This window comes from Ascaphus truei, chromosome 15 (assembly GCF_040206685.1).
Source record: "Ascaphus truei isolate aAscTru1 chromosome 15, aAscTru1.hap1, whole genome shotgun sequence".
Taxonomy (NCBI): domain Eukaryota; kingdom Metazoa; phylum Chordata; class Amphibia; order Anura; family Ascaphidae; genus Ascaphus; species Ascaphus truei.
Genome location: NC_134497.1, coordinates 11,314,784 through 11,329,434, shown reverse-complemented (window position 1 = coordinate 11,329,434; position 14,651 = coordinate 11,314,784). Strand labels below are relative to the sequence as shown.

The following is a 14,651-nucleotide window of genomic DNA, read 5'->3' as shown; positions in this document are numbered from 1 at the left end:
AATCTTCGGATCTCTTCTGCGGTCTGCCTTTTAATTGTTTTTTGTTCTCTTGTGGAACTAAATTAAATGAATAGATAGTGTGAAAAAGGGTGCCATGTAGAGGCTGCAGGCTAAGTGCAGATTTCACTTACTAGGCAACTTCAAAGCAACCTCCCCCCCCCCCATCATTACATTATCTAAGCTATTTGTTCCCCTGGATACAAACTTCCCCACTCTTTCCACCAGGCACTTCCCTCTGAAGTCGGAGAATGGAATTATGTATCAAGGCAAATTGTGGCATTTTCATTTTGCGTCAGGATAGTAAGGTCTTTGCACCATATGCAAATGGATAGTGGATAGTGTCAATAGGAGGAGTTGAGGGGGGGAGTTACATGGTGCACAGGTTACAATGAGATGTATCACATTCTGTGTCTCTGCCCCAGCTTGCACCTTGGGGAGAGTCAGTAGGAGGAGTTGGGGGGAGTTACATGGAGCACAGATTATAATGAGATGTATCACATTCTGTGTCTCTGCCCCAGCTTGCACCTTGGGGAGAGTCAGTGGGAGGAGTTGGGGGGGAGTTACACGGTGCACAGATTATAATGAGATGTATCACATTCTGCGTCCCTGCCCCAGCTTGCACCTTGAGGAGAGTCAGTAGGAGGAGTTGGGGGGGGGGGGAGTTACATGGTGCACAGATTATAATGAGATGTATCACAAATAAACTGCACTACACATTGGTCACGTTACTGTACACATTTTGGGGGCAACCCCTGCCGCTTTCCCCCCCTGCTCCACATGAACAAGTTTGCAAAAAATAGCACAGTTTGCCGTGTTTCCTACCTTTTTTTTCTCTGAAGTCTGCACAACACTAACATTATTAGCGGTAATTCCCTCTCCCCCCTCCCCTCCCTCTCCTCCCCCTCCTCCCAGTCTCCCCTCCTGAAAAATACCTATTTCTAAATAGGAGTAACACGAAGGCTTGGATATGGTACCGTATGTTATGTAAAATAACACATCGTTCATGTGACGTTAAGTTGTATGCTAATGAGTTAAATTACGGCTGTTATTGTTGCATACAAGCAGCTTAGTGAATAGGACATTGCTTCCTGATTTAGGTAACGTTATGTTATGTTACTGTATGTAACCCGCTTTAACAATGTTTTGTGAATTCCCCCATAATCTGAGTCTTCTCCCATGTGACCTCAGAATATGTTTTCTATGCCATTAACCAGGTGTTTTATGACCTGTCACACTGTAAAATTTGCTGTAATACTCCTGTTTGTGACAAAGTTACATCTGCCACTGTGACATCAATGCAACAATTATCTGTAACTACTATCATTATTTGGCAACAGTATGAAATTGGTGTGTTTAGAGTGGTTTCAGACAGTGCTTTTTGTATCATTCATAACATTTCTGTTACTTGTATGAATGGTTAAAGCAACAAAATGTGAAATCTTAGCTTTTTTTTAAATAAATCAGTTCTGACAATAAATAAATATTAATAAATCAGTTCTGACAATAAATCTATTAGACAATAGTGACTGTTTTTTTTTTAAATTCAACTCTTAATGCCATTTTTTATTAGCTTTAATATACAGAGCCTCCTTTGATTTCTATAGCAGGATTTAGCCCACCTCCCCAGCAGTGCAAGATCTCTGTAACACTTTCCTGTTTGTGATTATTTGTTGCCAATGTTCCCAGCAGTTTGAGCTGCAAACTGTAATAATAGATAATGTTACCTTAGTAATATCCAGATACTTTGTAGCTGCTGAGTTCCACTAACTGAAGGATTGATTGAAACTGAAAGGGGACCATCTCGTTACGGCTTCAGGCAGGATGTTGATATATTTAAAACAGGAGCACCAAACGATTGCCTGCCTAGGTAATAATGTGGAACGTTACATTGCCACACGCTTTAAAGAAAAAAAATAGTGGGGAAACCTGGATTTCTGGTTTTAAGAGCAGTCAAAACAGCAGTTTTTTATTGCAATGTCACTCCATGCGGCTTCCTATTGGTCAAAGTGAGCAGGACATTTAAACTTGAGAGAGATACAGGCGCCACCTACAGGAAGTAAGTATCTCAGGAAGCAGGGGGTCCCCGGAGCGGAAATAAACATGGTTCAGCTCTCAAGACCCCTTGCTTCAAACCCGTTACAGAAAAATAACAACAAAAATGCCACTTTGACTGAACCTTTAAACCAGACATCACCTTCTGGACAACGTTCGTGTTTATGTAGAATCAGTGATACTGAGGATGCAGGGACAGATGCATCAGGTGAACCAACAGTTTTTAATAGCGTTTATCCCAGAAAGGCAGTTGAATCTGTGGTTCAAATAAGCTTTTTACTTAATAGACCAAAGTTAGGTCACAAATGATTTAAAGGTTCAATTTTAGTACCATTTTTGAGTATTAGTGGTTTCATAAAGAAGGGACATTAAAAAAAAAAATTGGCATATGGTACAAGAAAAACAGAAAAGGCATAGACCAATATCCCCGACTTATAGATATGCGGAGTAGAAGCATTAGAGCTATGGTGGTCAGAAGTATACAGACGCCAGAGAAATTAACTGGTTTGCTGCCAAAGCCCCCGCAAGGTAACTATAAGGGTGGTAGATGCATACAATGTCAGTATACGTACCATACTGTGGGACCTACTCAAGTAGCTCCGAAGATGTCAGTGCCAAATGGCACGGTTTGGCATGCTCGGATTTAGCTCAATTTAAATGTGAGAATAAAACCCCTAATCTCTGTTGCAAACCGCTTCTACTAAACCACGGCTACAAAAAGGGACAAGCCACGTGGTTTAACGGCCAAAACGCCCGGATTGTATGGGCTTTAGAAGCGGAATGACCCGAGGCGCTAACTCCATCCCCGGCCTGGCTCATGGGTTTCGCTCTCTCAGCCAACCCCATTTTCAAGCTCTTGCTGTCACAATGCCAATCTCGCCAGCCTTGATGTGATGTAAAAATAATATGAGTTTTTGGAAGCAGTTTGCATAAAGGAGCTATGAGAATTGCATTTGATGGGTTTTTTTTTGTTAAACCGATTGGATTGGCAGAAACCGAGTGAAACCGCTTCTAAAAAAGCCTTTTAGACACGGATTGGACATGCGAGAAGTGCTTACAGAATAGAAAAGCATGCCAAATCCCATAGGAAAGGGCTCTGTAGAAGAAGATTGACACACCGGAGCTACGAGAATAGGCCCCTATATCTTTTAAACAGGAAGAGTGATTAAAATTGCATATTTTATTAAATGTTCATCAAAAAGGGTTCTTTAGATGCTTCAGTGTCCACGTTCTAAATTGCTGTGAGGGTGCATTATTAGAGCTCCCTTCAATGGAATTAGTCAACATCTTTACAGTAAGGGCAGTTACAATGTGGGATTCATTACCCATGGAGACTGTGATGGCAGATACAATAGATTTGTTCAAAAAAAGGTTAGACAGGAAAGGTATACATGGATATACCTAATAAGTAAACATGGGAAGGATGTTGATCCAGGGAGTAATCTGATTGCCAATTTTTGGAGTCAGGAAGGAATTTATTTTTCCCCTTATGAGATATCATTGGATGATATAACACTGTGGTTTTTGTTTGTCTTCCTCTTGATCAATATACTGTAAGTACGGATATAGGATAAAGTATCTGTCATCTAAATTTAGCATAGGTTGAACTTGATGGACATAGGTCTTTTTCAACCTCATCTACTTTGTAACTATGTAACTGTGTAACTGTGTAACATACTGTAAAACTGCAAACCAACCTTCAAACACATGGGGAGATTAACTGTGCTCCCAAAAAGAGCCCACCTGAGCTGCCCGAGATATGATTTATGTTAATAAGAGTCACAAAAAGGTAGGAGAATTTCGCTTTTTAAACCCAATATCTATGGCTGTGAAGAAAAGCCATATTCGCGGAAAATTTGAATGTCAGCTAAAGATTTTCCTATCACTCGTCTCGGTAACAATTTATTCATCTCGGTAACATCATAATCCTTTTAGCAAAATAAAAGCAAGCTATTTTTTAAATATATTTTAGCTCACTCACGGTATGTAGGAAACTTTAAGAAGGATAGAACATGTAAATAGATATTAAAATGCTAAAGAGTACCGTATAAGAATCGATGATGAGCAACTAAACTATATATATAAATAACCAAATACAAATGAGTTCTATTCTCCTTCCATGTTTCAGGTATTGGGAAGAATCTCTTCCAAGGTATCAACCCAGATAAATGGTTGCTTTGTTCTTTTTTTTTGCCATTGTATTAATTATAAGACACTTGCTAATTGTTTGACCTGACAGATTTTTGTAACACTATTTCAAAAAGAACAAATCTCAACAGTGAAGCAGGATAAGATCCCAAGAACGTTACTTGTATCTCGTACATTCCTACCTCCCTTCTGCTGCTCACGCTCCCCAAATTACAAGCTGAGGAACCTCAATATTGTAATGCTAAAATATTTTTTTTTTAAAGTGGCTTTCCTGGCAATCAGTTTTGTTCCGAAATTGCCTTTATACACTGCCATATACGTAAATGTTAAGCGCAAGTTTTTTAAATTGGACTTTTAAACCAATTACACTGGAACCAATACACAACCCATTATGTATATCAATTCTAATTAAAGAAAGTAGTTATTACTGCCTAATAGACTTTTATCTTTACAATAAATAACCAGAATCATGGGTCTTATGTCAGTGGTGCTCAACTCCAGTCCTCATGCCCCCCCCCCAAACAGGTTAGGTTTTCAGGATATCCCTGCTTCAGCACAGGTGGCTCAATCAGTCCCTGCTTCAGCATACGTGGCTCAATCAGAGGCTCAGTCTTTGACTGAGCTTCGTATTGTGCCACCTGTGCTGAAGCTGGGATATCCTAAAAACCTGTCCTGTTGGAGGGGCTTGAGAACTGGAGTTGTGCACCCCTCTCTTATGTCCTATAACTAAAAACACATATGTATGTGTTAATAGAAAATATTTGTTATAGAGCAATAAGCAATAAGCATTTATATCTGCTACACAGCACAATGGAAAACACATTCTGACAAGTGTTGTTGGAACATCAAATCCCCATATGACTTTGACAGATATTCCTATAGTTACAACTAATAAAAAGCAACAAACAGATCATAAAAATATGTAGAGAATCTAGGAACATAATATACAACAATAGGGTCAATACTCATAAATCATATATATAACATCATATGGGTAATTGGATAATTGGGTAATTGGAATCCTTTCACATTTGCACAAACAGTGGAAATAATGTATCTTAGACTCAGTACATTTCCTAATGGTTGTACCATATGGGAACCCCTTAAGTCTTCTGCATATATTAAATACTGCAACGCCGAATCTATTTCCAGACCCAAAACACAGAAGGTATCTTATCACTGTTATCAACCAATACACAGTATGCCCAGTTTCAGTGAAACAACCCTGTTTATCAACTGGAAATATACCTGTGGTGGAGGAGGACATCGATAATGATATCATTTATTTCCTAATAGTTTATATATTTGGGGACGGCAAATAAAGAATATCACTTGTGAGCGCATTCACGTGTATCAGACAGGTCTGCAACCCTGCCTTTCCCCATTATCTCTTAGCATACAGTGTTTCCTCTGCAGCCAGGGATTCTGAGTAGTGACATGCACACAGTGTTACCTTTTTCTTCAAATCCATTTTAACATGGACCCCTATAATCTTACGCCTGCTGTTTTACACAGCTTTTCAGCACAGCCTGGGTTACTGGGTTACAGAAGTGCCAAGCCAGTAACCCTACTCGACATTTTGAGCCTCATCAATGTGAGGATGGTTATATTTGGGGAAGAAGCTCGGGTACATAAGAAACATGGCACGTTATTCTTATTAATATTTTGCCACAACCAACAGCAGTGTGGATTTTTTTTATTAAACGTGACAAGATCACAGAGTATGATCTACAAATCAGGATGTGGCTTCATAGCTGTATGGCTCAACTTCTCCCAACAGAGAACAATAACGTTAAAAGGTTAAAGGAGAAATCCAAGCAGATGAGTGGTTTTATGTCCTAAGCTGAACCTCCATTCATTTCAGCTCTGGGGACCCCCTGCTTCCAGAAACACTTACCTCCGTAAGGGGCGCCGATATCTCCTGCACGTTTAAAGCTCCAGAATCACGTGGGCCAATAGGAAGCTGCAAGGGATGACATCACGGCTTCCTATTGGCTCGCAGGGTGTAGGAGCTTTGAAAAGCAGCCACTGCATGATCCCTGCAAGCCAAGCAGAGAGGCTAGTGGTAACCCCTACGGAGGTCTATCTCCAGAAGCAGGGGGTTCCCGGAGCTGAAATCAATGGAGTTCACCTCCAGAAACCCCCTGCTTCAATCCTATATTAAAAAAATATTCCCGCTTGGATTGCCTCTTTAAGGGCAGCATGTTAATTTATGTGAACTTCAAGAATATCTTCTGTGTCATGAATCAATTTTAATGGAGAAAATGCTAAACCACCCGCATGCACCAAACACCACAGCATGTGGGTCAAAAAGTTGAATAAGCTCGTATTAAACGCAGGTCATTGACTGCAGTTTTGATGCACACTCTTGTGAAGCCAATCATAATTAATGTAAAATAAAGAGCTGCAGTAATGACTGCTACAAACCAAAAGTGTATATGCTCCAATTACTGCTGAATACTAATAATTACGGCAATTTTACGTGTGCATCAAGCTTCAGTGTGAACTTCACCTGATTTCACTCATATATAGTGAAACCTAGCAACGCGTGTATTTGAGCATAGTGATCAGCTGCGGATTTAAAATTGTGCCGCCCTCCTCCTTCTTCATCATTGTGGCCTCCAAATGACGCCGCAACGTCACGGCGCGTTTTCGTGACAACGGGATGCCGTGTGACGTTGCGTTATCATGGCAACACGTCGCCATGTGACGTTGCAGCATCATTTGATGCCACGATGCTGCAGAAGGACGGATGGCACAAAGGAAAAGGTAAGAAACCTTTACAGAGGCACAATGCTCTCCCCCGGCAATCAGTGGGGTTTCTGTATGGCACCCCAAAATGCTGCTGCCCCAAAATGTTGCCACCTTAAGCCCATTAATCACCTAATGGGAAATCCATCTGTCTCAGCATCTCCCCTCATGAAATCCCTCTCCTGGCTTCCGATCAAATCCCACATCTCACACTCCATTCTTCTCCTCACTTTTAAAGCTTTACACTCTTCTGCTCCTCCTTACATCTCAGCCCTAATTTCTCGTTATGCACCATCCAGACTCTTGCGTTCTTCTCAAGGATGTCTTCTTTCTACCCCCTTTGTATCTAAAGCCATCTCCCGCCTTAAACCCTTTTTACTGACTGCCCCACACCTCTGGAATGCCCTTCCCCTCAGTACCCTACTAGAACCCTGTCTATCCACCTTTAAGACCCACCTTATGAGACACTTGCTTAAAGAAGCTTATGAATAGCACTGTGGATATTCTGAACACATGATACATAAAGCTTGGCCCCCTGCAGACGCACTTACCAGAACTCCCTCCTACTGTCTCTTTACGTTCTCCCTACCTACCAATTAGACAGTAAGCTCCTCGGGGCAGGGACTCCTCTTCCTTAATGTTACTTTTATGACTAAAGCACTTATTCCCATGCTCTGTTATTTATTTGATTACCACATGTATTACTATTGTGAAGCACTATGTACATTAATGGCGCTATATAAATAAAGACATACAATACAATACAATACACTCATAGTGATGCTGCTATATGTCATGAAGCATCATTTTGTTGCATTAAAGCATTAATCCCCAACGACTCCATTTTCTCCCCCAATATTTTTTTGTTTGTTTTTTAAGAATTCCAACTGGGAGCTCCTATAGAGCTGAAGAGCTCTGTTTTTATCTCTGCGTACCCTAAAATATGTACCCTTCTAGAAGCCGGTGTTTTTTCTCCCATTTGGTACCCAAATCGGCTTTGGTGCCATGGAAGAATAGAATTTGTGGCTTCCTATTGGAAGACACCAGTAGCCACCGCTTTGAATATCTAGGAAGAACGCCAGAACTAAAACGGTATAAAAAGCAATAGAAGCCACAGGCCTGTGATTCCACCCGGCATGGCGATACGGTGTCCTGAGTGGAGCAGTGACTCTCATCTCCTTAGTCTACCCATGGGAGTTTCCTAAAAAGTCTCCTTTTAGTAGTCACCCACCGGAAGGTAGGATGTCAATAATACTATAACTATTTACTATACTATACTATTTACTACTAATAATCTACCATGTAACTATGTAATAAGCTGTTGTGGCATGAGTGCTATTTTGTGCACACGAATGGCTCTAAAAATATTAAATACAAAGCCACTGATGTGGAAATTGGCAGAATAGAAGCTAATACTCCTTACACAATCTTGATACCTAGAGAGGAGCAACATGCTGATAACTGACTCCACCATGGGACAATTTACCGTCATCAGCTAATAATCATACAAATGGCTTATTAACAATGTGTGTGCTTTACTCCCCTTCCATTCGTATTTTCCGTTCCTATGACCGCATACATGACCGGATCACACTGCATAGACATGACATCTTACCTTATGATAGCATCTAAAGTAAGCTGCCCGCTCATCCGAAAATTTCTCTAGCCGCTTCGGTCCTTTACTCGATGCTTTCTTGAATACTAACCAACATCTCTGATAAATCTGGAAGCACAAAGCACAAAGCTTGGCAACTCTAATGGGTTGGACATCCCCAAGTGTCATTTCAAAGCTTTATCACAACCCATTAACACAGTGCTTGTTGAACAACTGAATGGTATTTACGAGGGGAAGAACTCAAGATTCATATACTGTAGCTTAGAAGATCTGAAATAAAAAGCAAATACAAATGTGTTTTGAGGCAGATACCCTTCAGTATGCTGCTTCAAAATTTGCATTTAAATGTGACTACAGGTATCTAACCAGATGCAGCCAATGACCATTAGGGAAATTTCTATTGTGATCAATGCTCTAGAGTACATGAGAGAATATTATAGTAGTGTGGCTCCAGTAATAAAATCGTTGATGTGGATGTATGAAATAGCTTTCCTGCAATGGCGGCGCCATCAAGAGCAATGGCATCCAACTGCAAAAATGTTTAAACAGAAAACACCAGAGCCATAAGAAGATGGAAAATAAAATCTGAAAATCATGTCGGTTCAAGAGTTTTATAATAAGTTTGGAAATTAATGGCACCCAACTCTTACTTGCCAACACTTTATATATATCAAAGATGAGATAAAATAATGTTTCATTCATTTCAAGAGTCGCCCAGTTAATTAATAGACAGAACAATTTCTGCCCATCACTAGAACATTGTTTGTACTATGTATCTACATACTGTAGTTGCTTGAGATGTTGTTCTTCATAGAGTAATTTGAACATGCAAGTGGAAATGATTACAAAAGGTAACAAACGTATTTTGTGATGTTTTGGTTAACAACTTGCCTACATAATGAATGTGTAATGTGAGGACGCCATGCTGGCTTAGTATAATACAGTATGCTAGGAAGCAGTTGCTATCTGGGGTTCTTAGTAATTGGACTGGTGAACCAACTGAGCTTGGAAGAGATGTTCAACTGCCAGCTTTGCATCTGTTAGGTCTCAAAACCTGACTTGAGAACTATGTGTGTGTGTATATCTTTATGTATAAAGTGCCCACAGAGTACTCAGCACTTTGCCAATAAAATACTGTACAGAGAAGTATAATACAATAAGCGCAAGAAAGTCAGACAATAGGAAAGGAAATCCCTGCCCCGGAGAGCTTACAATCTAAATGGTATGTTGAGAAACTTGCACAGACAGTACTGTAGGTGAGGGAATAAGTGCAGTAGATGGCAGTGCTTGGCAGGAGACACTGTGGGACGGTAGCCACGAGTCCAGGCTATCGGGATGCTTCATGTAATAGCTGGGCTTTCACGTTTGCTTTGAAGGTGGGGAGAGAAGGTGCTTTGCGTATACTGAGTGTGAGGGAGTCCCACAGGTAAGGGGCAGTGAGGGGAAAAGTGTTTAAGGTGAGAGAGAGGTTGAGGCGAAAGGGATGGAGAGGAGACAGTTATGGGTAGAGTGCAGGAGAGAGTAGGGTCAACAGCAAGAGATCAAAGCTGATATGTAGGCAGAAGCAAGTGAGTGGGGAGCCTTAAAGGTAAAGAGGAGCACTTTGTAGTTGATCTGAAATTTGATGGGAAGGCAGGAGAGGGATTTAAAGCTGCAGTTCAGTCAATATCCTGCATGTTTGGTTTTTTTAATAAATCAGTTCTGTAGTAAGAAAAAATACTTTTAGCATTTTCTGTTTTTTAAAATACAACTTTGAAAGACCAATTTTCTTGTATTCTATTTTAACAGCCATTTGCTAAGGCACTGCCCCTTCATGTCCTGTCACAAGCCCTGGCACACCCCTTTGTCAGCCCTGCCCTCCCTCTAGCACATGTCAGTTCAGGATTGCTCATGAATATTCATGAGCTTCCACTGCCAGTCAAGCAGATTATAAACAAATGCCAGCTTTTAATATGTCACCAAATTTCAATACATGGAAAACGAATTGAGCTGCAGCTATACAGTTCTTTAGGTAATTAGAGATTGCACACATGAAACTATTGAAGTAAAAAAATAAATGTAAAAAAAAAAAAAAAAAAAAAAAAAGACTGAACTGCAGCTTTAAGGAGGAGATGAGCGGATACCAAGCAGACTTGAATAAAACAACAATTACTTTATTAAGTATAAGTCTACACACAACTATAAACAAAAATAAGTGCTTTAAAACCACTCTGTAGTTCTGTGCAGGTTAAAGACGGGCCAATATGTCGACATTTGATTTTCGTTATTTTATTTTTCACCTCGGGAAACATTAGAAAAGATTAATTACGGTGCAAAATATTTCTTTTCTTGTATATAGAATTTGCGCACTTTTGCTGCTTTTTTTTCTCTTCATTTTTTATTATTCAAATTACATTGGAAACCCCCCCCCCCCCCCAAAAAAAAACCTAGTTCTCAAATATTTGACAAATGTGAAAAATTCTATTTTTTTCTTCTAATTGAATTCTGACGAGAAATGTGCCCATCTCTAGATAATATGCTATGGGAGCGGGTCCTATTGTCACCCTGTTATAAGACTCAATCTAGATCTTACAGATATTCCAGATATTACAGAATACAAAAAGAGGCTGAGTTTCTGAGATCTCCACTATATTCAATAGCAATCTGAGAGCAAGTGGTCAGAAGATATTTATTGATTAACAGGCTGCAGCATGTTTGCAATTGTATTAAAAGAATTCCTAAGTGCAGAACATCTGAGATTCAGATCTGTAGGACTGAATATTTCAGTAATTTCCAAATGATCAGGCCATCGGTACCAGAGACGGGCGGATTTGGATCCGCAGCGGATCGGCCGGTTCCTTTGGTCCGCGGGTTTCGGCGGCTCAATCTCAAAAAGGGCGATTCGCGTTTCGCATATTTTTTTTTTATTATTATTGCCAATACACTCCACGGATTCCGCATTCCGTGGATGGAAACCGCCAACGGATTGCTGGATCCACGGATTGGATTCTACAATTCCGTCCACGGGGTTGTATCCAATTGTGTTTTTTTTTTTAATGAATCCACGCAGATTAAATCCGTCCAAATCCGTTTGCAGATTTTACACCGCCAAAAAGATTTGGGCGGATTCGCCCGTCTCTAACCAATACATACGCATTAAATGAGTTGCAATGTTTGTGTAATACAGTCCGTCCTGGGACGGAAATGCTGGCTTAATAAACTGGATTGCATTGAACGTTTCATGCCTGGTGGATCACTTGGTTTAATCAATTATGACCAAAAATGGTAAGAGATTACTTAACCCTTCCTCTCTTTCCAGTAACCGTTACTCATTTATCTTTTTCCATGTCTCTTCGGGGAATACCCACAATATTGAGGGGATCATATTTACTAAGCAGCGTTACTTCATAAGACACCTCCCAGAGCCAAAAGACAATATACGGCCCCTCCACTTCAATGGGACATTCTGGGAGGTGTCTTTATTTGTTGTTTCCATGGCCCTAAATCCATCAATGGAGACAAAGTGAATTCAGAGATCCTTCCTTCCTTTAATTACTGAACCCCCAGTCTTGTGCCACTCATCTTTACATCTGATCCTATCTGGAACCGCACAAACATTTAGGGCTATTAATAAATGGCGGAAGTGGTCACTACATGAGAAAGGCCACTCCGGTCAATGAAAAATGTAGAAGAGAAGTTCTGGATGCCACACTCAGACTGTAGTTAGTGCTTGGTTTGTGAGACAGGAACTGTGTGACCGCTAGTGATCCCATCTTTAACCCCTTGAGTTCCCTAATGACGTAGAGTGTACAACAAGAAAAGTGCCACTATAGGAGCCCTTATAATCACTGCCCATTGCTCGTTTTTTCAGCGGGTGTTACCCCATCGCGGTTATCACCCTGAAGGTCATATCTGGCCCGGTGGCCGGTAACCACAATTGATCGCGTAATCGCTCCGAAGAGCGGTCACGGGATCTGGAAATGCCAGAGGTTTTGACTCTCTGGCGCCGATAGGGTTAACTGGCTAAGTACCTTAATTCTCGCGCGGTTATTAAATTCCAACCGCAGCAAAGCCCATTTTACAGAATGACTAGCACTTCATTATGTATGTTATGAGTTCTGGCTATTCATAATATTACTGGAGTTATAAAGGCTAATACAGTAGTTCAGCGCTAATAAAACTTCATTGGAAGATGTATGCAGGAGCTTCAAACATGTAAAGCATTTTTATATACCATCTGCCATTCATGCCTACACAGGGTAATAAAAATACCACAAGTAATGTACAAGCTCGACTATTAAAAGGCCGAAGGGCTTCGCCATTGGGAACAACATTAAACACTTCAAAACGGGTCGGGAAACTCATGTAGGGAGAAGTGCCAGAATAAATTGGGGAAATTCTCAGAGGAGAGAATGGCCTTTCTAACATATTATGTGTGATAGGTGCTCACATTGGGAAATCCCTGGACCTTAATTAAGACACTTTTGTTCTACAAGAGATGTCGTTATGCGAAGAATATCTCAAGTAGAATTTCGCATGCAGGAGAACCAAGCGACATCCAGCCAACCAACTAATTAAACTTTAAAGGAAAGGAATTTACATAGGAGGGAGTATTTTCCTTTATTGCATTGTGCGTGTATGGATGAGATAAAATGTAGATGTCAATATGGGTTCTTGTGTACGGTTTGATAAAGTTAATTAGTCCAGTAAATATATAGATTAAAATGCATTAAAGCTGCAGACCAAACAGTATCCTACATGTGTGTTTTTTTATAATTAATCAGTTCTGTACTATGTGAAAACACTTGTAGCAATTTTTTTAAACAACTCTGAATGACATTCTTAATGTATTATATTGACATCAGCATTTTTTGTTTCTATAGTAACCATTTACAAAGTGACATCCCCTTCCTCTTCTGAAACAGGCTCTGACACACCCCTTTTTGTGCCCTGCCCTCCATCTAGCAGTGCACCAATTGTATCTATCCTGGTCACATGATCTTCCCCACAGAACATTGCATATTTGGTCCTCTTCTACTGCCCTGACAGCCATTTAGATGACCCCCGAACCAAATCTCCGCCGATTGATCACAGGAGAACGGATCGATTGGCAACTTAGCTAATTACTTATCATTGTGTTGATTGTACGGATGCACATATTAAAGGGGGAAAACATGTTAAATAAAAAAATTGGCTGCTTGGACTGCTGTTTTAAAACCTCGCGTTTGTAATACCTTTTCAATGGACCAGCGCAGGTTTAAAAGTATAGGATTTTGCTTTTCCTTTAAAAGGTCAGAGAGGATGGATTAGTCTGTGAATGTAACATGTGGTTAGTAAAAGGAGTTGATACATTTGATTATACAGAATGTGCAGAAACAGGAAACGCATGGATTTCTACTGAGACTTACTGTAGCACCTGTCACGTCTTCAAGATATTCAGGGAGCATATTTATTAAGCGGTGTTACGTCATGATACCTTCCCGTGCCAAAAGACAGCCCCATCACCTGAACGGGACATACTGGGGTGGGTCTTGTGAAATAGCAGTGCTTAGGCACCATGACCCTTAATCCATCAGTGGAGAACAAATGAATGTCTAAAAATCCTTTCCCTAATTACATGACTGGACCCTTCGTTTTGTGCAACTCATCTCCACCACTGCTAACAACTTTATTTATTGGACCCTGTGTGGAACCACACAAACATTTCGGGCTATTGGGCCTCATTTAACGAAGGGCAGAAGTGGTCACTGTGTGGTAATGGCCATTCCAGTAAATGAAAATGACAGTATATTAATGGCTTTCTCTGTTTTATGAACGAGTCTCCACAGTCTGGTAATGAGCAATTTATTCAGTAAACATCTACAGTTGTGCAGTATAATTTTTAAATGAATGCTTAATTTGCCTTTTTTTTTTATGCCACAAGCCTATTGCTAAACAAGGCAGCTGTTCAACTTAGGTCATGATGTTCAAAAAATAGACCGGCCTATTTTTTTTTTTGCCAGTAGCAAGGTTAATTCAGATTTATGTCACATATCATTTAGTAGCTTTTACTACTTTGTAATAGCTCATAAAAAGAGAAGAACATTTTGAACTAAAGGCAGCACAG

At 40.3% G+C, this 14,651-nt stretch overlaps 1 protein-coding gene across 4 annotated transcripts in view; it reads right to left on the bottom strand.

The window, feature by feature from the left end:
- Positions 1–14,651, bottom strand: part of DOK5 (docking protein 5) — a 96,387-nt gene that overhangs the window by 32,109 nt on the left and 49,627 nt on the right. For 3 of the 4 annotated variants that reach the window (XM_075571588.1, XM_075571589.1, XM_075571587.1), the window contains exon 2: positions 8,567–8,674. The exons of the other annotated variant lie outside the window; for it this stretch is intronic. In XM_075571588.1, the coding sequence (XP_075427703.1) occupies positions 8,567–8,674 (108 nt within the window). The remainder of the gene's footprint in view (positions 1–8,566; positions 8,675–14,651) is intronic. 4 annotated transcript variants of the gene reach the window in all.